This window comes from Poecilia mexicana, unplaced genomic scaffold (genome assembly GCF_051168715.1).
Source record: "Poecilia mexicana isolate PSO_F unplaced genomic scaffold, ASM5116871v1 scaffold_19, whole genome shotgun sequence".
NCBI lineage: Eukaryota > Metazoa > Chordata > Actinopteri > Cyprinodontiformes > Poeciliidae > Poecilia > Poecilia mexicana.
In genome coordinates this window covers 18,704,908-18,729,317 of record NW_028263388.1, presented here as the reverse complement: position 1 = coordinate 18,729,317, position 24,410 = coordinate 18,704,908, and the positions used below count along the sequence as shown (strand labels likewise).

At 40.8% G+C, this 24,410-nt stretch overlaps 2 protein-coding genes across 5 annotated transcripts in view; both read right to left on the bottom strand.

Moving 5' to 3' along the window:
* Nucleotides 1–17,954, bottom strand: part of kat6b (K(lysine) acetyltransferase 6B) — a 31,287-nt gene extending 13,333 nt beyond the window's left edge. The window contains exons 1-7 of one of the 3 annotated variants that reach the window (XM_088016587.1): nt 16,929–17,954; nt 12,942–13,800; nt 6,660–6,768; nt 4,465–4,580; nt 4,185–4,266; nt 3,546–3,675; nt 1,559–2,487 (exon numbers count right to left, since the gene is read on the bottom strand). In XM_088016587.1, the coding sequence (XP_087872713.1) occupies nt 1,559–2,487; nt 3,546–3,675; nt 4,185–4,266; nt 4,465–4,580; nt 6,660–6,768; nt 12,942–13,559 (1,984 nt within the window). In that variant the 5' untranslated portion in view covers nt 13,560–13,800; nt 16,929–17,954. Of the gene's footprint in view, nt 1–1,558; nt 2,488–3,545; nt 3,676–4,184; nt 4,267–4,464; nt 4,581–6,659; nt 6,769–12,941; nt 13,801–15,726; nt 15,980–16,928 lie in introns of those variants that run through there. The other 2 variants (XM_088016589.1, XM_088016588.1) reach the window with 2 other exon arrangements.
* An 891-nt stretch (nt 17,955–18,845) lies between these two features.
* The window catches only part of LOC106928326 (adenosine kinase-like), a 165,708-nt gene continuing 160,143 nt past the window's right edge, over nt 18,846–24,410 (bottom strand). For both annotated transcript variants that reach the window (XM_015004500.2, XM_015004502.2), the window contains exon 11: nt 18,846–24,263. In XM_015004500.2, the coding sequence (XP_014859986.2) occupies nt 24,139–24,263 (125 nt within the window). In that variant the 3' untranslated portion in view covers nt 18,846–24,138. The remainder of the gene's footprint in view (nt 24,264–24,410) is intronic.

Here is a 24,410-nt window from a genome sequence, read left to right as displayed (position 1 = left end):
GACTGAGAATCCGTGGTGAGACTTCACAATTTAAGTTCAAAGACCTTACTCTTCTATTTTGGCTTTTCCCTTCAGCACTCTATTTAGTCCTACCCTCACACCAACTAACTTCATGTCTTCTTTCAGCACATCCATAAATTCCTCTTGACCTCCCAACCTGTGGTTCCATCCTCAGCATCCTTCTGCTGATATAAATGTTGTGTCTGCACATGTCCAAACCACCTGGCCTCTCTGATTTTATCTCTTAAAACATCTAACTTGAGCTGTCCGTCCAATGTACTCAAACTTGATTCTATCCATCCACGTCACTCACAAAGACAACCTCAACATCTTGGGCTCTGAAACCTCCAGTTCTGCCTCCCGACTGTTCCTCACAGGAACTGTTTCGCTCATCTGCAAACATTACAGTCCATGGAGACTCCACTCTAAACTCAACTGTCTTCCTGTCCATCACCAAAGCAAACAAGATGGAGCTTAGAGCTGACCTTTGACGAAGTCCCACATCCACCTTGAACTCCTCCGTCACTCCTACAGCACATCTCACTGCTGTCTCACAGCTCTCATACACGTCCTACACCACAGCTGTTCTCAGATGGTCTTGACTTAAACCGACAGAGCATGACCTATTTTGCATTTAGTCTGTGGATGTACAAAGCTCTTAGAGACATAACCCAGCTATCCTGCAGTTGTAATAGTAGCAAAACTTAGTTCTACAAAGTATATATTTAAAGGTGACTACAAATGCACACCAAACATAAAAAAAAAAAGGGGTGAGAACTAGTTGTCACCTTTAGATTAATGCTTCATATTGCTCCATCACAAAAAAAAACCCCACATAAACCCCAATGACGGTTCAAAGTTTGTGGTTGTACTGTGACAAAATGTGAAAAAACATCCATGGGTATAAACACCTTTGCAAGGCAATATATACTGCTGCTTGTTTGAGCAGGAGCTCAAAACTCCTTCAAGTATGTATATCCTTTAGTTTTTCTTCTGTTATTATTCCTACCAGGACTTCATTCTGGTGGACAGTAAGATGTGAGGGTGAGTGCACTTCTGGGTGTAATCATCGTGTCAGCTCTGAGTCAACTTGGGTGGCTGAATTACTGGGTTGTGTGCGCCTAATGACCACTGGAAGTGAGGCTGAGAAGACACGGTGGGATGAGGAGGAGCGCAATGTGACTACAGGTGTGGTGTGCGCACTGTGTGGTGATCACAATGTGCGCACTATTGGAGAGGGTCAAGGACAGAGCAAGGAGCGGTATGAGGGAGTTAGTGGGCCATGCACTATGACAAAAAGCCAACGGGCGAGAAGATGGAAGCCATTGAAACTTCGCAGCCAAGTCAAAACGCAACGAAACTGTGTTAATGAACTAAAACTAATTCAAAACAGGAGGAGGATTAGTAGCCTGTTAGAATGTTGAGGGTGACTTCAAAAAGAAAATATTAGCTCTACAACTGCTAGTGTCAAGCTTAACAAAAAAAAAAGAAAAAAAAAAAGAAGAAGCTTAAAGATGTGGAGACGCAGGTCTTGACTGGTATTTTGAGCCTTGCTTACCATGATTATTCTCAGGCTTAATTCTTCCATCTGTCAAGTCTCCCTTTTCTGGTGAGGTGGCTCCGTTGTGAGCTCTCACTCTATACTTCAGTCTGCCTAGTGTCCTGTGATTTTTAAGGAAAGGGTTGCATTTGAAATGACTGACCATCTTAAAAGGGGGTCCTCTGAGTCGACCAGACCCTGCAGAGGTGGGGTGGAACCTATTTTTGCTAAACTCGTTCTTTCCAAGGCACTGGGACAAGTCCTGCTTATAGGGCCTGCGCTTAGGTGGTGCGTAGCACGGTAGTCTCTTTTTCCGCGACTGTCCCTGAGTCGTGTAAATATGAGAGAGTCCATCAAAGAGTCCCTTCAGTTGGCTGCTACTGCAGAGACTACCCAGGGAAGGAACACTAGACTGGCTGGAAGAGCTCTGAGGCGAGTTCGCCGAGGTGGAGCTGCTGGTCACCTGCGGGGGGGAGCTAAGTCCTGGTGACGTGGAAGTGGCAGGAAGTGCAGAGGATGTCGGGGTTATCTTATGAGGGGCATCAGCAGCAAAGGCGAACGGTTCTGGACGCTGGGACAGCTTGGGCGTGCCCTTGTCTCTAGAGCTCAACTCTATGGCTACGGCTCGCGAGCGACGGCCCACAGGGGAAGGAGTAAAGAATTTGGAAAGCCCATCAATAAGCCCTTTGGTTTTCTTGTTAACAGTGAGTGTGGCTGGGGTGGAGGTGGGCGTGAGGGAGGGAGTGGTGGTGGTGGGAGGGGAGGGGGTGAATTGGGAGGCGTTGACCGCACAACAAGGCTCTGCGACAGTCAATCTGTCTCTGGCGTCCTTCACAGATGCAGCATGACCAGATGAAGGTGTGGAACAGACGGTAATCTTTTGACCCCTACCAGGTGACCCCCTTCCTCCAAGTGCTACCATGGAGCCATCACCACTGGTTACAGACCTGCAGTGACAAGCAGAAGGAGTCTGTTAGAAGACAGCAGCATTACTTATTAAGAAATTAGAATAACAATCAAGAGTTAAAAAAAAAAATCTAATTAATACTAATGAAAACCCAAATTAAGTTTCTCAGAAAATTTGTATATCACATACAAATAGTACACAGAAGAATTACACAGATTCTTCTGAGTCAAATAATCTTTGTAAGCCCCCTGAATGTCTTTGGTGTGCATCATGTTCCTTGTAAAAATACTTGAGATTCTCCATGGGGTTTAGTTTAGGTGAGCTTGCTTGTGGGCTGTGATACCATGTTCATTAAGTATTAGTACTTTTGGCAGTGTGACAAGACCCTAAGTCCTGCTTGGAAACTAAATCAGCATCTCCATAAAGCTTGTCAGCAATGGGAAACATGAAGTGCTCTAAAATTTCCTGGTAGACAGCTGTGCTGACTTTGGACTTGATAAAACACATTGGACCAACACCAGCAGATGTCACGGCTCCCAAAATCATCATTCACTGTGGAAACTTCACACTGGACTTACAGCAATTTGCATTCTGTGCCTCTCCCCTCTTCCTCCAGACTCTGGGAGCTTGATTTCTAAATTAAATGCAGATTTGACTTTCATTTAAAAGTATCTGGACCACTGAGCAACAATTCAGCACTTTTTCTCTTTAACCCAAACTTTGACTTTGTGTCAGATTCATGTGAGACAGCTGTAGTTCAAGTCCTGGATGCATCTGTGTCTGGTGGCTCATAAAGCTCTAACTCCAACCGCAATGCACAGTTTGTGAATCTTTTGAATGAGCTTTGTTTCACAATCTTTTCAAGATGGCGTGTTTTCCTGGACCCTTTTCTAACCGACCTTTTTCTCGCACTTAACTTTCTACTAACATGCTGGGGTATAGCAATTTAGGCGGCCAGCTTTATTTCTGGTAGTTTTTATGTCCAAGTTGTATTATTTTAACTGTGTTTTAAGAATAAATGGGCACTGACATTACACTAAATGGAAAATTCATCTGTTGCCTAATAAGACACCATTACTTTAAACAGTGCACACTTACATTCTTTGTTTGAGCTTATTTTTCGGTCGTCCAATCGGCTTTGCATATCGACGCTTGATCTCGTCAGCCTTCCTGTGCAGCAGCTTTTTGCCGTTCTCCTTCGGCCTGCACACTTGGCAGATCCAGGTTCCTGGAGGGCATCCAAGCAGAGAAGTACCATTTTATTTTTGGTAGGGTTCATCAAGCAAGGGGACAAACAGCACATTCATTTCAAACATTTCCTTTAATGCACAGCGCTGGCGAGAATCCCACCAGCTCACAATGACCAATCAATTACTCAGCACAAAGCGAAAATCCATAGGAAAAACATGGGGTCAATTCTCTGGCTGGTGAAATAGACTTCGTGTCAGCTTGTTGAGCTGAGCTATGTGACTTGTATGCACTGCCTGCCAAATACCCAACTACAGTACGTGTGGCATCATTACAAGCCTTGCTGTAGGGTCAGTACTGTAATCCAGAGATAGAAGATCTCCCCAGGGATGCTGGGACAATTTGATATGCATGCAAAGCCCCTAATAAGCCACTGCTGCTTCTTGGTGTGCTGAGTGACAGCCCCAAACGGCCGTCTGTGAAGCAAAGGCTTTGAATTGACAGCAGAAGGGGAGCAAGCAGAGAAGGCAGACAGTGTAAACACCTCACCTTTTGGCATTCTTGAAAGTGGCGGATCACAGCATTCCATGTGAAAGCCCCGATCGCACGAATCGCAGAAAAGCATCTCGTCCTGAAAGGGAACAGCAGGTGTGTGTAAGTGACGTCCCAGCTGCATACGTGTAACACCACTGTCATTTAACGTCTTTAGGAGAAATAAGCCCAACTCTGCACACGAGAGGGTTTGCAAATCTTGACAAATCCTCCGAGATCTACCGTCAAGCCATCGGCACTAAAAAGGGTGTATTATAGATGAACACATTATACTCACAGCATTTTTCCCCTGTATTCGACAGGAGCTGCAGGTTTTGCATTCAATGCACTGCCACCGTAATCTCTTTACATTTGAGGTCAGCTCGGGGGAGAACTTTAGACATGATGGATGCCCTTGAGAAACGACAACACATTTTAGTATGACATGCTTCTACCAGCGCAGGCTGAGTCAACAAGCAACAGCTATCGTTTTCCATCTCTTCACACATTAAAGTTAAACATTAACACCAAAAATCATAAAAACAATGGCGTGCCTGTGTGTCCGCGCCACTCTCTCTCCTCGCCACGACTTCTGCCTAAAAACAGTATGATCAAACATCTGAGCTGCTAATTACAGATAATTTGATCTTAATGAGGCAGAAACAGCAGCAGAGCTCTTTCTAATGGAAGGCGATCCATGAAAGTCATGTAAAAAGCTCGCCGTCTCTCTCACGCTGCTCCCTCTCATGGTTGTAAAACAGCTGTTTTACAGTGAGAGCACAATTTGTGTACACTAAAAGTGGTTAATGAAAACCACCTCGACGGCGCTCTGTCAAATTTGAGCTATAAAAATGTCACCGGGAGAACAATTCCTTACGGCGTTTAAAATAATTGTTCAAACATAAATGACTCCCTGGTTGAGGTAATTTTACGGGAACAAAGGACCACTAAAAGGAATACCAACAATCTGCCGTGAGGCAGGAACGGGGCCATAACTGGGACGTTCTACTCCACAACCTGAACTGGAGAAAAAAAATGACTTGTATTGATTTTGGACTTTGACAGTCACCTGGAATAGTTTTACTCCTGTCAGACTTGCAATTCACAAAGTTAGATTTTTTTTTGAATGTTTGGATAAGTCAAGAAAAAAAATGGATTTCCAAATTGCATTCCATGCCACATTGTCTAAATCCATCTGTTTGTTCACCCAATCCAGCAAGACTTCATTAAACACGATAAAGATGGATGAAAAAAAGAAAAAAAAAACAGTCACCATTTATCTGACTTTTAATAAAGGCCATCATTTCATCATCTTAAATGTTAGAGAAAAGTCAAGCAGAGTAAAACAAATTTGCATCTGTAAAAATATATAAATCACACTGAATAAGTTAAAAAAAAGTTGGCCTTTAGGAAATGGCAGAATGTGCATATTTTGGGGGGAGTTTTATCATGTGCTACATTTGCACTACATGATTTAATTAGACTCTCAGCATCGCCAGAAGCTGCGACTTCTTAGCTCGCACCAAATGAGTCAATTATCCATCCGCAATGCAACGCTACACCGATTCTAGATAAAAACCCACCAGTCCACTTAAACACTTACAGTTTCCATAAAGTTGACTCTAGTAAGACAGTTGTATGCTCAGTGATGACAAAAAAAAAAAAAAAAGAACAGGAAAGTTTGCTTACAGGGCAACTTTCTGAATAAATCTTCAAGCAGGATGCTACTTTTTATGAGACCAACACAATTTTTGCTTCAGTGAGTCGTCAATTATTTCAAATTCACGGGCACAACAATGTCTTCTCTGGTCTGTGTATAATAAATTCTTTTTGCTATAATAAAACTTCAAAACTGAGGCAAGTCTAAAATGATTGCTTCTATGCATTGTTGGTTGTTTGTATTTGAGGACAACCATGTGTTTGTGTGAAACTGGCTATGCTCTCAGCAGGTCCTTTAAAATGTTTGCTGGATTTTTTTAAAAATGTTTCAGCTTTATATAAGTTATGGCATTAAAACCCGTTGAACTTCACTGCAGAGGTCTAAAGCTGTGATGGGAAAAATCAGTCAACAGGACAACTTTTACTCTTGCATGCTACAAATCTGGCTTTTATGTAAAGGAGTTGGATGTGATGGCAGCACCATGTTGAGGACATTACTGGTCAGAAACACTATCCATCAAATCTGACTCTGATTGGTTCAAGATATGAAAAGCCCATAAGGAGCAAAAAAGTTGTTCTTCAAAGTGTTTTCTCTGATGCTTTTCAAATTTTATTTATTTATTTTTTTTGGGGGGGGGCGGAGGATACTTTGAAAATATCCTGTCTTTCACTTTTTATATCACAACTACGACTACCTATCCTGAACATTTTTCCCACCTCTAATCCATCCCAATTCCAATTTTTGAGCTACTTTAACATCACTTTAGTGTCTGTAACAGAAAGCAATGATTTTGAGAACGTTTGCTCAATGAAGCGTTACAGAAGCCTGCTTACCACTGCTTCCACAGTCTGCACAGGACAGCAGCTCTTCCGGCTGCTTGTCCCGATTTGACTCCTTCGTCCCGAGACAGAAACTGCATATTGGGATGGGGTCGACCCGGAGCTGAGTGGAGAAAAAGAACAGAAAGAAACTATTTAAAACGCATGAATAGGAAGTAGCTATTAGCATGTTTCGGTGCGAACTTTAAGAGATGACTGTAGTATTATCTCTGGTTGAGTCAAAGAGGATAAAACTAGTCTGTGGGTTTAATAAAACAGTGGCAAAAATATCATCTGAAAGCAGAAGCTCAGAAAATGGGGGGGGGGGGAGAGAGGAGTTCTCACAGACTAGAAATGAATAATAAATGGCTTTCATCCTCAGAGAAATGCTGCGTTTGAGATCCACCTCTTTTTATCCATTACATCTGAATGTGTAAGTGATCTTGGTAATCATAGTTTAAGGGCTTAATCCAATTCTTAAAGCTTGCACTCGAGTCTGAAAGGATTAACCAGCATGTAATCAAATTACCTCAATAATATAACATGCTCTCATTGTTACTGCCGTGATCCACTGTAAATGTTGCAAGTCTCAGAACAAACACTCATTTAAGGGCTTATGGCACAGTTCAGGAGTAAAATATGAGCTCGAGGTTTAAGAGGATTTCTCCCCATTGATCACTCAGAATGAAGGAAGGTAAAGGAAACTTAAGTGTCATAACTTGACACAGGAGCGGTCTAAACGTAACCGATCATATGTGGAAATCAAGATCAGACATAAACGGCTCAAGCGGAGCAGCAAACAGACTACTGGGAGGAAGTTCATAATGGAAAATAACACTCTCTGGGTGTGACCATAAATAACCCACCTCATCATCAGTTTACACACTAAGGCCTTACCAACTGACTTCGGCTCTGAATGGCACTCTGGGGATGCCCATAATTAGTTCCTGGTTTCTATGACGCAGATCAGCATCCTGAGTCAAACCAAATTTGCATCTTTCAAATCTACCCCGGTGCTGACCTTGAGCTGGCCTCCACTCAATCACACAGAGGTGGACATTTTATTTGTCATTTCATTTACGTCAATACACACAAAGTAGGAGGAGCTGGAGCACTTTTATTTTAATCTGTCACACCATCCAAATGATGCCCAGGGGTGTGGGAAGCAGAGGCCGTTTGGTCATTGTTCCTGGCTCCATCAATGTGTTGTTGTAGAGAGGGGAAGCAGTTTACTTCCACGTCGATGATTGCTCTATTTTCCAACCTGCCAGGTCAATATCTGGGGCATTAGGTGAACCAGAAGCGACTGGAAAAGAGGAAAGTCCACAAAAATTTGCGACTGCTTGATAAAAATACTTAAAATAAAATTTATTGGACTCAATTGAGTTTTACAGTTATTTTCTGATATTAGCTACGGAAGACCGTTTGGCATTCTTATTACACGATTTCACTCAGTTTGTGGTAAAAAATACTTAATCAACGGTCGAAAGCAATTCATGCAGCTTTGACAAACGTTAAAAAAAAAAACCCCAAAAAAACCATATAACTCTAACCAACCGGACATGGGTCGTTCAGCATACCAACACTTTGCGTTTCAATACTGCGAACCTTTTCATCATACCACTTCAATGTTTTGCAGTGCTTTTAATGAGTTGTTGGAAAAAGAGCCAGAGCGACTCGAGTTTTTTTCTGGCTTTATCGAGTGCAGATTAATGAAACATTCCCTTTCTTCCAATTGTTGGTGCCCGCTCCCTGTCAGCTGGCCCAAATAGAGAAACTATACTTTTACTTCATCAACAAGAAAGAGAAATTCAACTCTTTACAAACACTCCTGCTCATTAAAACAGACCGTCTTGTGGAAACTAACCAGGATCCTATGACACTGCTTCAAAACAGTTGGCAAGCTACAAGTGATGAGCTTGGAAAGCAGTTGACTGCAGGCTTTATACTGCAGCAGATAGGCCAGCTAACATAAAACATATATTTTAGTTATTCTACAAAGAGTGAAATCATTCTACTGAAATCATTGCATAACTCAAGACCACCATACTATGATAATCTCATGTTACCCCATGTCTAAACAACAACATAAGGGGGAAACAACACATGTAAGAACCACATTAGCTACAGCCTCTCTTCCAAAGTAGTAGTCTGGAATAGAACAGAAAATATGTGACTTTTATTAAAAGTTCAAAGTACATCCTCCCAGTTGATACATTTACGGCCCAAAAATTTTAGTTAGTTGTTATGTGTTCAAAAAGTAGGAAATAGGGAAATCAATTGGCTGATTTTGATCTTTGGTCGATTGATTAATTCGTGTTTTATACTTTTGAGTTCCAAAACAATTAGCAAGCAAACTGACAATGTAGTAACATTTCCAAACAGAGGATCATAACAAGCTCTGAGCTATGAAGTCTAACCCAGGAACTACATTAATTTCCATAAGGATTTCTTTTTTTTTGCTCTAGTGATTATAATCAATAGCAATTTGCAATTTATAAGAGGCTAAAATGCAAAAAAATAAACACAGCTGTAGAGATGCTGATGATTTACTTGGGGATTCTAAATTAAGAACATTACAGGAAATTATGCTGCTTCAAAAGAGCAGGCTGTCCTGAGTGAGGGGGTGGGGTCCTATTAGAACACTGCTGGTAGAGCGAGAGGGAGCTCAAGTGGTTGCATAACACAGCAGGGGAAAAAAAAACAAAAAAAACATTCTCATTCCTTGTCTTTGTTCCTGCCAGAGTCTCTTCAGAATCTAATAAACTCTAAAACCAAGACTGCTCTTTTTTTAACCTCAAAGTATCTCTCATTATCAGCACGCACACGCACGCGCTCTCTCGTTGCCCCTTAACAGCTAAGCAGGCAGAAACGTCTCATCCTTTGAAGTAAATGTTAAACCTGAACTGGTGAGGTGATGTCATCAAGGGCCGGGAGGCGAGGGGTTGAAATGTTCCAAATGGAAAACAGTGGGGCCCTTCCTGAGAAGAGCCGTCGCAGGACACAGTGTCTCTGCAGCACTTCTCGGTTTCACTTTTGGCCTGACCACAGACAACAGTCACAGTTGTGGCTGCAGTATCAAGGTGTCGCTTCCTGATTATTCACTGCGAAACTGCCGGGGAGTGGGGTGACATCTCTGTTGCCTGATGCAGCTCACCACTTCAGCTGCACAACTTGTGCATAAAGCATGAGACCGTGCTTAATCTCGATAAGCCCCAACACGAGATACGTTAAAAGCCTCCACAACAAAACCAGACGACTGCACATTGCGCTTAATAGAAGCTGCAAAACGACAACTGTTTTCCATCAAAAACTACAAATCACATTGCAATTAGCATAAGTGCTGCCATTTCTGGGACGTTTCGCATTGCAAAGGCATCAGAAAACAGAAACACAGGAGGAGGCGAGAGCAGCGGTATCGATGCTAACCTGGAAGTTTGTTTGTCAGGTTCTTATTTCCTCCCTCTGGCATGTTTGTTTGCACGAAGCTCATAACAGCTGCATGCAGTCAGAGAGCACTCCGGGTTCCTTACTCAACACATTCTCATGCCCCCTACAAATTACCAATAAAATAGCTGTTCTATTGCAGCTCGTAAGACAAGTCAGTCCCATCCTTTAAGGTCATTAGGATAGGGTTGCATAACCTATGGGAAGACCACTGCAGACTGCCTACCACACACACTGTCAGCATGACTTCCTGATTGTCCAAGCTCTCTTGTTATGGAACTAGCAACATGGACGTAAAAGGATGGACTCTAAATGGCATCTAAAAGCCCCAAATATTAAGGCTTTAGTAGTGAAATTCCTACAAAGACAAAGAAAAAAACTCTATCCAGGATTTAAATTCATTTTGGACCAAAAAAAACAAAAAAAAAAGCTTTACCTTTCACAACCTTGCAGTGCATTTTAAAAGGGAAAGTTCAAGACGTTTGAAGTCAGGTTTTGTTCAAAATAATTCTTCTTCGCTTGTATTTGGGTGGATGACATCACAAGAGGCACATGAGTCAAGCTGATAACAATAAACACCTTTGAAGGGGGCATTTGGTTTAAAACAGAAATAAGGAGAAAAGAAATCTGAGCACCTGTATTATGTGACGTCATGGACGCTTGTTTTGATGGGAGACTTTATCAAACACTAGCAAGACAAATAGAAAGCAATGCCCATCGCATTTCTAAGCAGTGTCTAAATTATTTTTACGTGATTTCGCAGCAGAGGTGGGCCAATTTGGTCCTCAAAGGGACATGTCCTAAAAATTTTAGATGTGCCCCTGCTCCAAACACCTGATTCAAATCATTAAATTAACTCCTAAGCCTGTTTTCAAGTTGTGCAGCTGCTTGCTAATGATCCCCTCATTTAAGTCAGCTGTGCTCGAGCAGGGAAACATCTAAAACCTGCACCACATCATCCCTTGTGGACCAGTTTTGTTCAGATAGCAGCTTTGGTATCCTGCCTTCCATGTATGGCTGCTTTAGTATCTTTAAGTACAAATTCAGATGATTAGTTAGACCTTGAAGCAAAAGATAAAGGTTGGTTAATAGACCAAGACTGAAGCGACCCCTACCACCTTAAAACAATTCACATTCCCCAAAACGCCATGGCAGTTTATGAAGAGTTACTGTCAGTGGTCAACTGGTTCAATCAAGAAAAAGAAGTAGCTTGGTTTCCACAGCCAGAAAACTAGCAAAGATTTGTGAATTTATCAGTTCTAGATTACACAGCTCACACTTTTATCTTAATGTAACTTCAAACAACTAGCCCATTATCATCAACTTAATTTATTCACGCCGTTTTAAGCAACATCCTGTGGTTGTGAACATTTCATAAGCAGCTAAACTATAATCAGCACCGGCACTGCTGCAAGAGGCAGTTCAACACTGTGCTTGGACTAGAGGAGGATTCAATAACCTAATTTTTAAAAGACCGGCAGCGTCTAAGAACTGAGTCGAAGATGGCATTTATGCAGCTAGCATTAAATATCAGCTGTAAGGGCTGCTCTATGCGGTGCATTCATCCAATCAAACTCCACGACAAATGCCAGCAGGAAATAGAATGTGAGCTCATGTTTACCAATGCTAATTAACTTTGTATTAATTCTGAAGCTCAGTGGTTTTCTTGCTTTTTTGTCTTCAATTAGGCAGATGAAAATCAAAGCTAACTCAGGAGCTTTAAACATGGCCGTCATCTTTTTTTTTTTTTTATTGGTTGTTGGTTTCATGACACTAACCTATCCCTTAAAGAGAAAACTTCTTCCTTGCGGTACGGCTCAAAGCAGCAGCGGCTCATGGATTCCAGAGGAAGAGCTTTACCTTCACATGAGGTAGTCATCCCCACTGGTAAGTATACTTTAAATGTTAAGCTCTCAGGTTGATTATTGGTGGTGCACCCACTCTGACCCCCCATCTTCTCTTGGAAGTGGGCTGGAGTTGTTTCAGGACGATAAAAGTCAGTCTTGGTCTTGGCCATCTCTCTCACTCAGGGTTTCTGCAGGTTTCACCAATTTCACCACATTTAAGACTTCTTAAGAACTTTTTTTTTTTTTTTACACAGAATAAATGTAGCATCGTATGGGTTGGCAACGGAAGTGATCCAATGGCGAAGATGAACGACGTCCACCCTACTGGCGATAAGTTTGCACTTAACCTTTGACAGAGGCAGAAAAGCAAGCTTGCTAGCCTTTTATTTTAGATGGCTAGTTTATCTCCTCCCTCCATTTCCACTCCAGGAACCAGAACCAATAGTTCCTTCTAACATAGCTGCTAATATACATTTGCTAGCTAGCAAGTGCAAATTAGCAGATAGCTACCAGTAGTCTCAACTGCCATGAGTCACACAACACAATAAAGTGACATAAACATTTGCCTGATGGGAAAGTCTCATGACAAAAAAAAAAAACCTACATAGTATATGAGAGATTAAATAGTAATGCCGCAACAAAATTTAAGATCTATGATTCACATATTTAAGGCCAACGTAACTTTTTTTTATTAATTTTTTAGGCCTTGATTTTAGATACTTGAATTTAAGACATTTCAGGATGCACGGACCCTCCTCGCTTTACCCACTTGGACCTACTAATGTGGAGTTGAAACAAAAGATTCCTGTATTGCAGGTAAGGTTTTATCTGTCTAAATTTTTTTAACATAACCTCACTTCAAAGACTCACAACTGTCCCTGGCCTTTAGGGATATTGCTCCCTGCATCACTGAAAAATTAATTGTTTAAAAACATTTTTTTTTTTTTAAGTTTTATTAGCTTGGAGTAAGTGAGTGAGAGTGCAAAGGTCAAGGTGTATATACCTGCTCGCGCTCATGAGGGAGGAGTGTCACTGATGACAGGACCAAGGGGGAAGCACTTGGACACCTGGGGTTCCTTCCCTCCACGCTGCCATGGCTGAGTTTATACCGAGGGCCGTTTTTTAACAGCCTGCCATTGTTGACTGACCGCTTAGCGGCTAGCCGCAACCTTTGACGGAAAGCGGAATTATCAACAACTTCTGACAGATCGTCCTGATTCCTCAGATATCGCTCAATGTTCTTAAGTGAGGAGCCATGGGTATCATCCAGACCCTCGATGGCCCTCCTGAGTATTTTATTCCAATCGATATGGCGCAGATCACTTGAATTCCATATAGATTCCTTTGACGGCAAAGGTGCATTTGCAGGCAATATTGATCCGATTCTTCCAGGGTTTCCTGGGTCCTTGTAGGAGGCGCTTCCTTTATTTGTAACCTTAAGGACAGAGCCATCATGAACACTTAAATCCAACTGCTCAAGGACGATCTTCTTGTCCAGTCCATGCAACGTGGACACCGCATGACAAATTCGCTCCTCAGAAGGCCTCTGCTTTTGCCTCTTAATTTTCTGTATTGCTTCGAGAATCCACTCCGTGTAGAGAGGGTTTGCAAGTTTTACCATGGTTGAACAATAAGCCTCACAGAAACGTGATCCATAAAGATTCCCTCTTTCTGCAGCCGAAAGCAAGGTACATCCACATCCTTAGGTAAAAGGTCAGGAAGTTAGGTTCCACAACAGCATCCAGAAATATGTCCTCAGGGTCCAAGGGTGAGCTTGAGGAAAAGTTGGCACGAGTAAATTCCACACTGGTGTAGGTATCACATGACCTGGAATAGGTCTGTGTTAAAATCCGAGATCAAATCTGCAAAGGGAAACAGAAAAACAAATGAATATTGAGACGATTTAATTACTATTCACAATATGTACAATATTCACAGCTATGGTATGTTTGGTATAAATCAGCTTTAAACTGATTGGTGACAAACCAACACAAAGTAGTACATAACAGTTAAATGGTAGAAATTTAAAACGGTGTTCAAAACGTTTTACGTATACAAATCTATAAGTGTGCTTTATTGTGACAGCACTAAATACAATCCAGTGCAATAAACTGGCTTCAGAGGTTTCCTAATTAGTAAATAGAGTACACCTGATTGTAGCGTAATCTAACAGGTTTCGGATGATTGTTAGAGAACATTAGTGAGCCACAAAACAAGGAACACACCAGACAGATTAGGTTACGGTGTTTGAGAAGTTCAAAGCAGGGTCATGTTATAAAAACAATATTCGTAATGCATGTCTGGCCTTTATAGGCGAGTAGCAAAAAGTAAGTCATTGTTGAAAGGAAGCCATGAAAATACTGTCTGCACTGTTTCACAAGCCATTTAGGGACACTGTAAACATGTGGTTCTTTGGTCAGATGAGAGCACGTTTTTGTTTCTTGGGCTGTGTGAAAAACTGTGTAGCGGAAATCAAGCACTGCATATCAGCCTGGACAAAACTCCCTCAAGGTAGTGGCAGCGTCATGCTGATTTTATTCAGTAGGGACTGGGAAGCTGATGAGACTTGATAAGGCAATAAAATAAACAAGTATATAGGGGATTCCTGGTAAAACACCTGTTAGAAGCTGCAAAAGACTTCTGACTGAGGCTGAAGTTCACCTTTCAGCAGGACAACAACAACCCCTTAACACACAGCCTGAGAAACTGATGAATCATTTAGATTAAAGCAATGTCATGCCTTAAAATGGCTTAGTCAAAGTCTGGATCTAACTCTAAATGAGAATCAATGGAAATCGCCGTTTATCATATATGACTTAAAATATTTTGAAAAATGTGCAAACATTTCATTTTCCAGATCTATAAAATATGAGTGGCTCTGAGCACAAACGAATGTCATACTTTACAGATTTTTATTTGTATAAAAAATGAAGAGCATGCATCACTTTCCCTCCACTTCACAAGTATGCACTACATTGCGTTGGTCCATAATAGAAACAATTCATCATTGAAAGTATATTAAATCTTGTGGTTGCTGAGAAAATATGGAGATGTTCCAGGGGTGTGAATACTTTTTGCAAGGGGCTAGTGATCATAACATGTCGTGTTAGGTATGAATAAAACAAGCGCATCAGATGCCCTGATTTCTAAACATTAACACCAGCCGTGTAGTATAAAAAGGTTACAGCTAAGGAATGCAGGACTTTTGAAAGATGTGCTAACACACGAGAAACAGATGGATAAAAACAGATGCAGGCGCTGTCATGGCTGCTGCTAAGGAAATCAAAGTGACTTAATCCGTAGTCTGACACCATAATCCGCACACCAAACCAGATGTCCAATTCAAAAGGGACCGTTTTCTCAAATAAAAAGGGGCAAGTTATTCACACTATGACAGCTATCTAGAAACTTCTCATGACCTGTGGAAAACTACTCGCCGTCTTCGACAAATCCACATTTTCGGTTTCAGATTCCTTCGAAAGTTTACATTTATTTCAACAGCGCGTTATTTTAGAAAAGAAAAGAAAACACAACTGCGCCAAGTGTCTGGTTTAAAAACGCATAAAATGGAGAAAGCAGAACAACAAGCCAAAGTTTTAACCGTTAGATGTCCGCGCGACACTTTTTGACAGCTCGACAAACGAGCAACCCGATCAGCGCGAGCCTTAATGACACCCGTATAATCAATGCTCACATCCTGACAGCTGCTCCGACACCATGTTTACCCCCCCACGGAGCCGTTTATCCGAAGAAAGGAGAAGAAAAGCAGTAATAGCTGCGTAACAAACCCCCGTGAGTAGCGCTCCGCCGAGTTGGGCTGATAAACGTCAAGTGCTGCCAGCTTTACCCCCGATGTCACCTAAACTAGCGGTCGCCATTTTGTTACAATGTTGTAGTTTACATGAATCCGACATGACGCTGATTACAATCCAATGGAGTCTCATTAAACCTCACCTAACGCTAATGCGCCCTCCCCAGCAACTTCAATATTGGCTGTAAAGGCGAGATCCGATCCCTGGTTTGATAAAGCGCACGTCAATCTTTATGTATGAGCTCACTCCGAGAGGCACGTCACTGGCTGTGTGATCTGTCACTTCACTCTGTTAACCCGCCTCTTAAGGTGCCTCTGGTGATGAATCTATAGCACTCACCTCTAAACGCTCGTAAAAAAACGCCGAATTTTACGGCTTAAGTGGACATAAAAGGGTTGTTAATAAGTTACAAACGCGTGGTAACGTACGTAAACCGGCTGGAATAAATATTTAACCTCATTTGCGCGGCGTTTAACATCGGCCCACCTTTACTCGGATTCCTCCTTGAAACAGTTGGTTACACTTGAAAGTGATTTGGATCATTTTAGACTTTAATTGGCTGTTTGTTAAATCGATCATTTGTTTGCATAAAAACGCACTGACTTAAAGCGGAACGCGTTTAATTTATTTTAGCACTTCCAGGTTGCGCTACATAGCACAATAAAATCAACATAAATAAAAATGTACCCAAGCTGTCGCCTCTTTATCCTTGTTCGGTTTCTTTATATTTCCTCCTCCTAGGAGATATTTAACGTTTAAACTACATGACGTACAAGAAAGGTTATAAATGCACACAATTTGTTGAGAAAATAATTATAATAATAAGAAAAAGTGGAATTATGAACGTCCCGTTTATCACCATTAACTATCAAATGCCTCCCCTTGAGGAGAAATAGTAAGAGCCCGAAGGAAGAAAAGACGTTCAGCAAGTTAACACCGCTTCTCTCAGTTATGTATCGTCAGCCCCATATTTTTTCAGCTTCAACTCTCGACTCCCGTATATTAAATTTACAATCTCTTTTAAAACATATACATCGTCTTCCTAGATGTCGCGCAGACCTACTCGGCAGCAGCGGAGAAGACCTAATTAACGCCAAGTTTCGCGCGAAGACGAACGCGTATCTGTAGATATAAAATAAAAGAGCAGACGCTACGGTAAATATTTGCTGGTAGTTTACCTCTTCAAGTTTTCCCCCCTCTCTCTCGGGTACTCCTCTTCTTTATCACGTCGAATGGGGTAAAATGCGAAGCGACGTATCCGAGCGATTTCGTGGGATTTTTTTTTTTTTTTTTTATTTTTTTTGACGTGTTAAAAGCGAAGGCTGGAAAGCTCTAGCCGAGACATGGAGAGGACCTGATAACTAATTGAAAGGTTAATCTACATAGCAGCCTGTGACAAAGTGGTACCCTCCCCCTTCTTCTTCTTCCTCTCCCACTGTAGACATCCCTTTACTTCAGCGTAGCGGACCGTCGCCCCTTTTTTAGTGCGCTCCTCACAATGATATTGTCAATTTCAATTTTTTTTTCTCTCCCACTTAACATTTTCACACTTCTATTATAGCCTGCATGACATATTACTACTATATTTTTTTTCCTCATTATTATTTATGTAACACCTACTAACATTAATTCCCAAAGGACATTTTAAACTTCCATTTATGTAAATATGATAGGGTTACTTTTCATTTTTAAAGAAGCTATTTCCTACAATTGACATAAGGGGTATTTAACACCCTAATCAGGTAATTAACTCCACCGAGCTGAAGATAGAGCAAAAGCAATAGCAATAATGCTAATGTACGATTACATTTTTCAGTTTCTACATCAGTGCTCCCTTCACTCATCTCTCTTGCAGCAAAAGAAATACCAGAAAGCTCATTTCTCATGCAGTAATGCGGATGTAATTAGAGAGATAATTGGTTACTTCTCATCAGATAACAAACACATACACAGTACTGGATGAGGAGCCCAAATGAAAGCTTTTATCTCCTGTAGAGACCCATTTAGTGACTAATTTAAATAATCTAGTACACTTGTTAATAATCTTGTCATTTGGCCATCAAGAGGTTCGACAGTTGACGCAAGAAAAAAAAAAAAAAGAAGAAGCTTGATCTCACTGGATCCAGATCCAAAGGAAGACTTATCTGCACGCAGATCAATTAGTTGTCAGTCTTTTTGATTTTATGACAGGTGATGAGCTCTCGTAAGCTTCTGATGAATACTAAATGCACTCACTGGCTACTTAAACAGGTGCGCTTTCCTAGTCCAAGGTTGAAATGCTTTGACTCTTCGTGGCATAGACTCAACAAGTGGTCAGAAACATTCCTCAGAGATTTTGGTTCAAGTTAACATGACAGTATCACACAAGTAGCGATCAGATTTCTCTGCTGGACATCCGTGATGTGAATCTCCTGCTCTACCACACCCCAAAGGTGATTTGTTGGGTTGACGCTGGATCACTGTCGAGGTCGTTGGTGTACAGGGAAGTCATTAAACGGATGGAAATGGTTAACAACCTCCGAACCGTTACATCAGTAGCACCAGGACTGACGGACTGAATCTACGCTTTCATGTTGTTTTCACTGAATTCTGACCTTTGAATGCAACATCTGAAATTGATGCCCATCAGACTAAGAAACCAAGTTTGGTGAATATGTAAGATGCATATAACCTAAGTTTTTCTTTTGTTGGTTAACAGAAGAGACATCCAGGATGGCGTTCTGTTGCTGCAACCCATCTGTGTCAAGGAAACGACGTTGTGTGTTCAGGGCTTTCTTGTGGGATACCAATTCCACATACCTTGTTTCTATTGAGTGAGCATCTGAACTGTTGTCTTTCTATAATCCTAAACTGGTCTGATCATTTTCCTTTGACATCAACTAGGTATTATCGTCCACACAAGTCACACACAGTTAATTGAAAAAAATTTGTGCACCCAACTTAAAATTCAGTTTCTCCAAAAGAAACATTAATATCATGCCTAATCTTTATTTATTTATTTCTAGAGAAAGTAATTTATTTCCAGGTAAACACCAATTTCCTTTGTTGTAGTCATAAACAAAGTAATACAAAAAGATGAGTATTCTGACACAACAAAGTTTGCACCACTCTTTATTTTCAGCTCTGAGTTGTTTTGAGGGGTTTCTTGCATGAATAGCCTTTTTCAAAACACCCCACAGCATCTCAATGCAATGAAGATGTGTGTTTTGACACAACCAGGGATTTTCTTAGTTGTCAGCCAGTCAGCAGTGGATATACTGGTATGTTTTGGGTCACCATCATTTTAAAGGTTCTGGTTTTGCTTCAGTTGACGGTCAACATGTCCTCCGTTCTAGTGTCTAAAAAAATTCAATTTCAGATTCATCTCTCCTAGAACAGTACTCAAGAAGTCCTGGTCCATATTCTTCTCTATGGCAAACTTTGCTTTAGCACTCCTGTTTTTCTCAGAGATCAAAGGTTCCTCCTTGCACACTCGATGAAAGTTTAACTCGCATATCACCGTTCCGATTGCACAAGAATATCAGCAGTAGCGAGAGCCTGCAAGATGTTCAGTGGTCACATTTTAGGAACTTTGGAGACTTCTTTTAGCACCTTGCAGTCTGCTCTCAAGGTAAGTTTGCTTGGAGGACCAAACCTAGGCATGTTGGCAGTTCTTTAGATTCTCTTGCATTTGTAGACGATTTTCCAGACAGCGGATTGGCTGATTTAAAAATCCTTTGAGTCTTCTTTAAATCCCTTACCAGACTTCTAAGCTCCTAAAATCTTCTTTCTGAAGGCCACAAACAGTTCTTTCAGCATCATCATCGTCTTCAACCTCACTTCAGTAGTCAGGGGTGCACCAAGTAAACATCCGAGTTTTAAATATGGAAAGCCTTTTTCAAAATGCTGAGTAACAATTGTGTGTGTTTCTGGTGTGATATGCCTGTGTGTAATATTAGCCATATTAAATAGGATTAAATGTGTGTGTGTGTGAGGGGGGGTGTCCTAATGTAATCCTTACCAGACACTGCAACATAAAAGATTGAAAAAGTAATTTATTTACTTTTGTAGTCGAGTTATATTACTTGAAACTTCTGGTTATTTCCTGTTCTAATGCTCAGTTTGGAACTCAGTCAGTAAAAATGCTGAAGTCCACTCAGTTGCAGCCATTTTACTGGCTGATCCCCTACTTTGTTCAACAATTTAACAAGTGTACCTAACAAAGTGACTGGTGAGTTTACGCTCCTAATGTTTTTGAGTGGATATCGCTCAACGTTAATTGAAGCTCCCTCATCCAGCGCACATTATCAGGATTGGCTATTCTTGTCATTACTCTACATGTTTTTATTGAACTGCAGCATTTGTCATGTTTTCTGTTATTCGCCTACTGACATTTATGCAAATCGACTGAACGATTCAGTCAACAAAATTGTCAGTTTAGAAAACGTTTAAGCAGGTGAAATATGAATAAAGAGAATTTGAATCTGAAGCTTTTGTGGGCTGGGGGTCATAATAAAGAACGACTGACCAGAGGGGGAAAAAAACACACAAAAAAAACTGCCAGTGTCTGGCTGTAATGAATGCCACCCTGGGCCCCAGCAGGTCCTCCACTGCTGCATGGGTCCAGGGATAATTTGAATTGGAGCATGTGCCATAGCAGTCAGCCCATCCCCCTCCTCAATCCCTGCCAACTGCCACACTGGTGTTCACAAACACTGCTGCCCATCTGCGGGGCAAAACACTGGCCAGGACCCCAGTTACTCCTTTGCAAGCATTATTATTATCATCATCAGTGTTAACAGCAACTATATATGCTGGTGAACTAACTATTGTAGACAAATGTCACAAAATCAAAATTTATTGTAACGGAAAAGTGAAGTTTTGGCCAAAGAATGAAAATTAAGAGATACTGCAGACCAAGCTGCGCTATTTGTTAAAGGTCTTCCTAAATCGCAGAGTATGATACTATGCTAAATGCTCTCAAGTTTGTTTTTCATCTGTGTGCACTGAGCAGGGCCAAAGTTTGTTGGAGAAAGTGAGAAAAGTAGTTTCCCTCATTGTGGCAGGCATCCTCATTACTTAATCATGGCTCTCTCTCTTTTTGTGTTTGTGTTTTGCCATCTGTCATCTTGAGAAGCAAATGAACCAGCTGCCATGGAGTCTTGTCCAATCAGAATGGTGGACCTTTTCAAAGCGCATCTGTGGAAATGCTTTAAAAAAAATGGTTGATTAAAAAAAGAATCAGTTGTTAGTAACACTTTGGCAAGAGAAAGTTATTTTTAACTTATATGATCTGGGTTAATATATATGCAAAGGCAAAAAAAAAAAAAAAAAAAGATACAGGATGTAACAAGTAGTTCAATAGGAGTAAAAAAACGGTTATTCTCACACTTCACAGTGGAACAGATGAGAATGTTGAATTATTTCAAACAGTTGAGACACTGCTCAACAGTTTCTGTCGGCGGATGGTGGTGGTGGGCAGGGGGGATTGCTCCCTCTGATCCCTGTCTCCAACCCCCAGCGACGGCACAGCTGGGTACGAAGGATCAGGCTAATTTTCAGGTCCCTTTAATGGTCGTGGCGAAGAGCAACCACTAATCCCTTAAACTGAGAAAAATGATCTCCTGCTGCCCTGCAGACACAGAGTCCAGTTCACTCCTAACTAGCCATGGGAGTGATGGGGGAGGCTGGGTGACTCGAGCAGTTCCAGGGTACAATGACCAGGATGTCAGAGTGGGATACCTTGCTGATTAAGTGAAATAAAGGAACTTTACAAATTATCTGTGCGTTGTATGGCATATTTCAGGTGAGTTCACCTGTTTGTTTAAGAAATCAATATTAAATCTGACTTTGTGCTTTTCAGGAAAAGACTAATGTGGTTTTTCTTGTTTCTGTACAAACAAAACCATTACTTCCAGTTTGGTTTTGTTGTTTCTGAAAGGGAAAATGTCATCGTCTTGTAGAGCCATAAAATCTACAAATGTGCAAAGTATGAAAATGACACATAATGAGGCTTCTGTTGTTTTTCCAAGAAAGAAAATACATTTTAAAAACCATTTTTGCACCTGGACACCATTTTTGGATGACGATCTCACATCTGAAACACCACTGTCAGATTGACTATTGATTGCGATGTAGGACATAGATTGTTTTCTTGATAAAAAAATAAAAAAGATACAGATAAAGTTAATCTTGACAAAAAAAATGTGGGTGAATTCCATTAAAGTGAAAGATGATTTTTTTGCCTCACACACCAAAAACAGCTGTTTTGCACCTAGCATTACGCAACACTCAGAATCTTGGTTCTAACTGAATAAAAAGCCCCAAACATAAGGGAAGAGGACATAGCACAGTTCATGCCATAGTCTGAACAGAGAAACCACTGTCATACCACAATACAAAAAACTGTGGGTGTAGTTTGTCAGCATAAAGTTTGTCTGGTAAGATGATTCTTCATCCTGCAGATGTTCTATACTTTTTGTGTGGCTTCTATCACTACTAGCTTCCACTGTGACTTCTTCTCTTCTTCTGTGGTGCGCCAACAGTTTCATTAGAATAACTCGGATATTTTACCACATCACTGTGTGATTTAACCCTCATAAGTAAAACATAGGCTGAATGTGCAGAGAACATTAAGACTTCTGACAGTTTTTGTCACAAGCAGTAATTCTCCACTGTGGAGAATTGCAGGGAGACTTGGCTTCAGACAACGTGCTTTTAAATCCTTTAGCGGGGTGCCAGATTGTGAGATATCCAAGCTACTGCTCCAAACATTTCTCTGGACTTCCTTCTCATCACTGGATGACTCTCTACAAAAGTCTTCACTTCACTGGATTAACTTAAAACTGGAGACACTGCAATCACTATTTTGCTCTTGGGGCGCTCTGCGACAAAGTTTGGCGTTCCAAAATTTAACGTCTTCACTCTTCCACAACTTTTAGAAAAATTGCTAAATGATGATTTGTGCCCCATAAGAAATGGGAAGCAGTCAATAGTCGTAATTTATCAATGATGTCTGCAGCAGCCAAACTGCAAATCAAGGGAATATATATATTTTTAAATTGAATAACAAACTTCTTTACCAGCAAGCGTCAATGATGACACTTTGTACAGTGCTAGCTTGCATTCATTATTCACACCACAACAGGGCCCTCTGCACTTATGCACACACAATAAAGATCTTTAAAAAGCCCGAAAATAAATTAAGTTTTTATTGCAGCAGCATAAGTGTACACTAAATAATTAAGAACAACTCAACCTTTAATTTCAGTATATTTATTCAACAAGGAAAAAATATCCAGTTAGGAAATATCTGTTTTTTTAAAAAAGCATCGGTGACAAACTTAATGATTTATGTCATCATTTTTATAAAATCAATTGAACTGAAATATTTTCCAAACATACACCTTTAATTTTTAATTAGTTGACTTCCTATTACCCTGGTGTTTAAATCTTTTTAGGGTGGGTGGTATAAATGAAATCCTTAAATTATTGAGACATTTTAAATGGAAATCTAGGCGTGCTTCTTCCAGACAAACTGAAAGTTTATCATCATTGGATCTGTCAGCAAAAAAACAAGTCAAACCGACACCAAAATGTTTCACCAGTCACTAACATACCGAATTTAACAAAATAAGGGTTGATTTTTTTCGAAAAAAGAAAAGAAATGTGTGACATTATGCTGCTGCAATACATTGATTCTGACGGTTTTTACAACTTTTCACCAGGGGGGAAATAATTACGGATAGGGCTGTAAACATACCTCTTCTGCATTGCTATTACCTCCTCGTGAGTCAAAAACTCAAAGACAGAAGTGCCACCAACAGCCTACTGGCAAATTGATAACTGTTCATAAAACTACTGAGCAACAGTTGAGAAGTGGACTGTAGTGCTGTTTGCTCATTTGCATTTTGTGGTCACAAGTTAGCTGTAACTCTCAGATAAGGGAGCAAGAAACCACACTTTTAGAACAACTCTGCTGAGAAACACTTGAGATGTCCCCACACTATGACGCATTTCTCAGACATTGATCAATTTCTTCTATATATTTATATTATATTATGAAATACCTTCAAACTATTCCTTGAAAATTATGGACAATGGACCAAGACAGTGTCTACATTACTGATTCAAACTTATCAGCTATTCAGGTACTCAGTTGTTGATTCTCAAGTGGCAGCTTCTGCTGGAATGCGGCTTTTCCTACGAACATTTTCCAATGTCCGATGCTAGTACATTGTTTGAATGGCATTATAATATCTCCGTTGCTTGTCATGGCTGGACAAATCCATCAAGCCGCAGCAGTTGTTTTCAAAACGTCAGTCAGAGGAAATAGAAAAATGCACATAAAACCCTGAAGAGTATAAATCGGTACAGTAAGCATCTTGTGGGAATGACAGATCGGATTAATCAGTGAAAATCCGGTTTCTCTGGGAAGGTGCATCCGACCCGTCTGATGATGACGTTGGCTGCATAGTGTCCGGCCCGGATGCACTCCTCCAATGACTGCTCTTGGACAAGTGCAAACAGGAATCCTGAGGAGGAAGAGCAATTGAGGTAACTCATCAGAATCAGAGGTCTCACAATAAATCTGATGTTATCACGTTTTAGCCACGCACGCAGTTCTGTTTCCTGAACAAGGCCTATGTGACGGAAGTTCTACGTAAAGCTGATTAGCATGC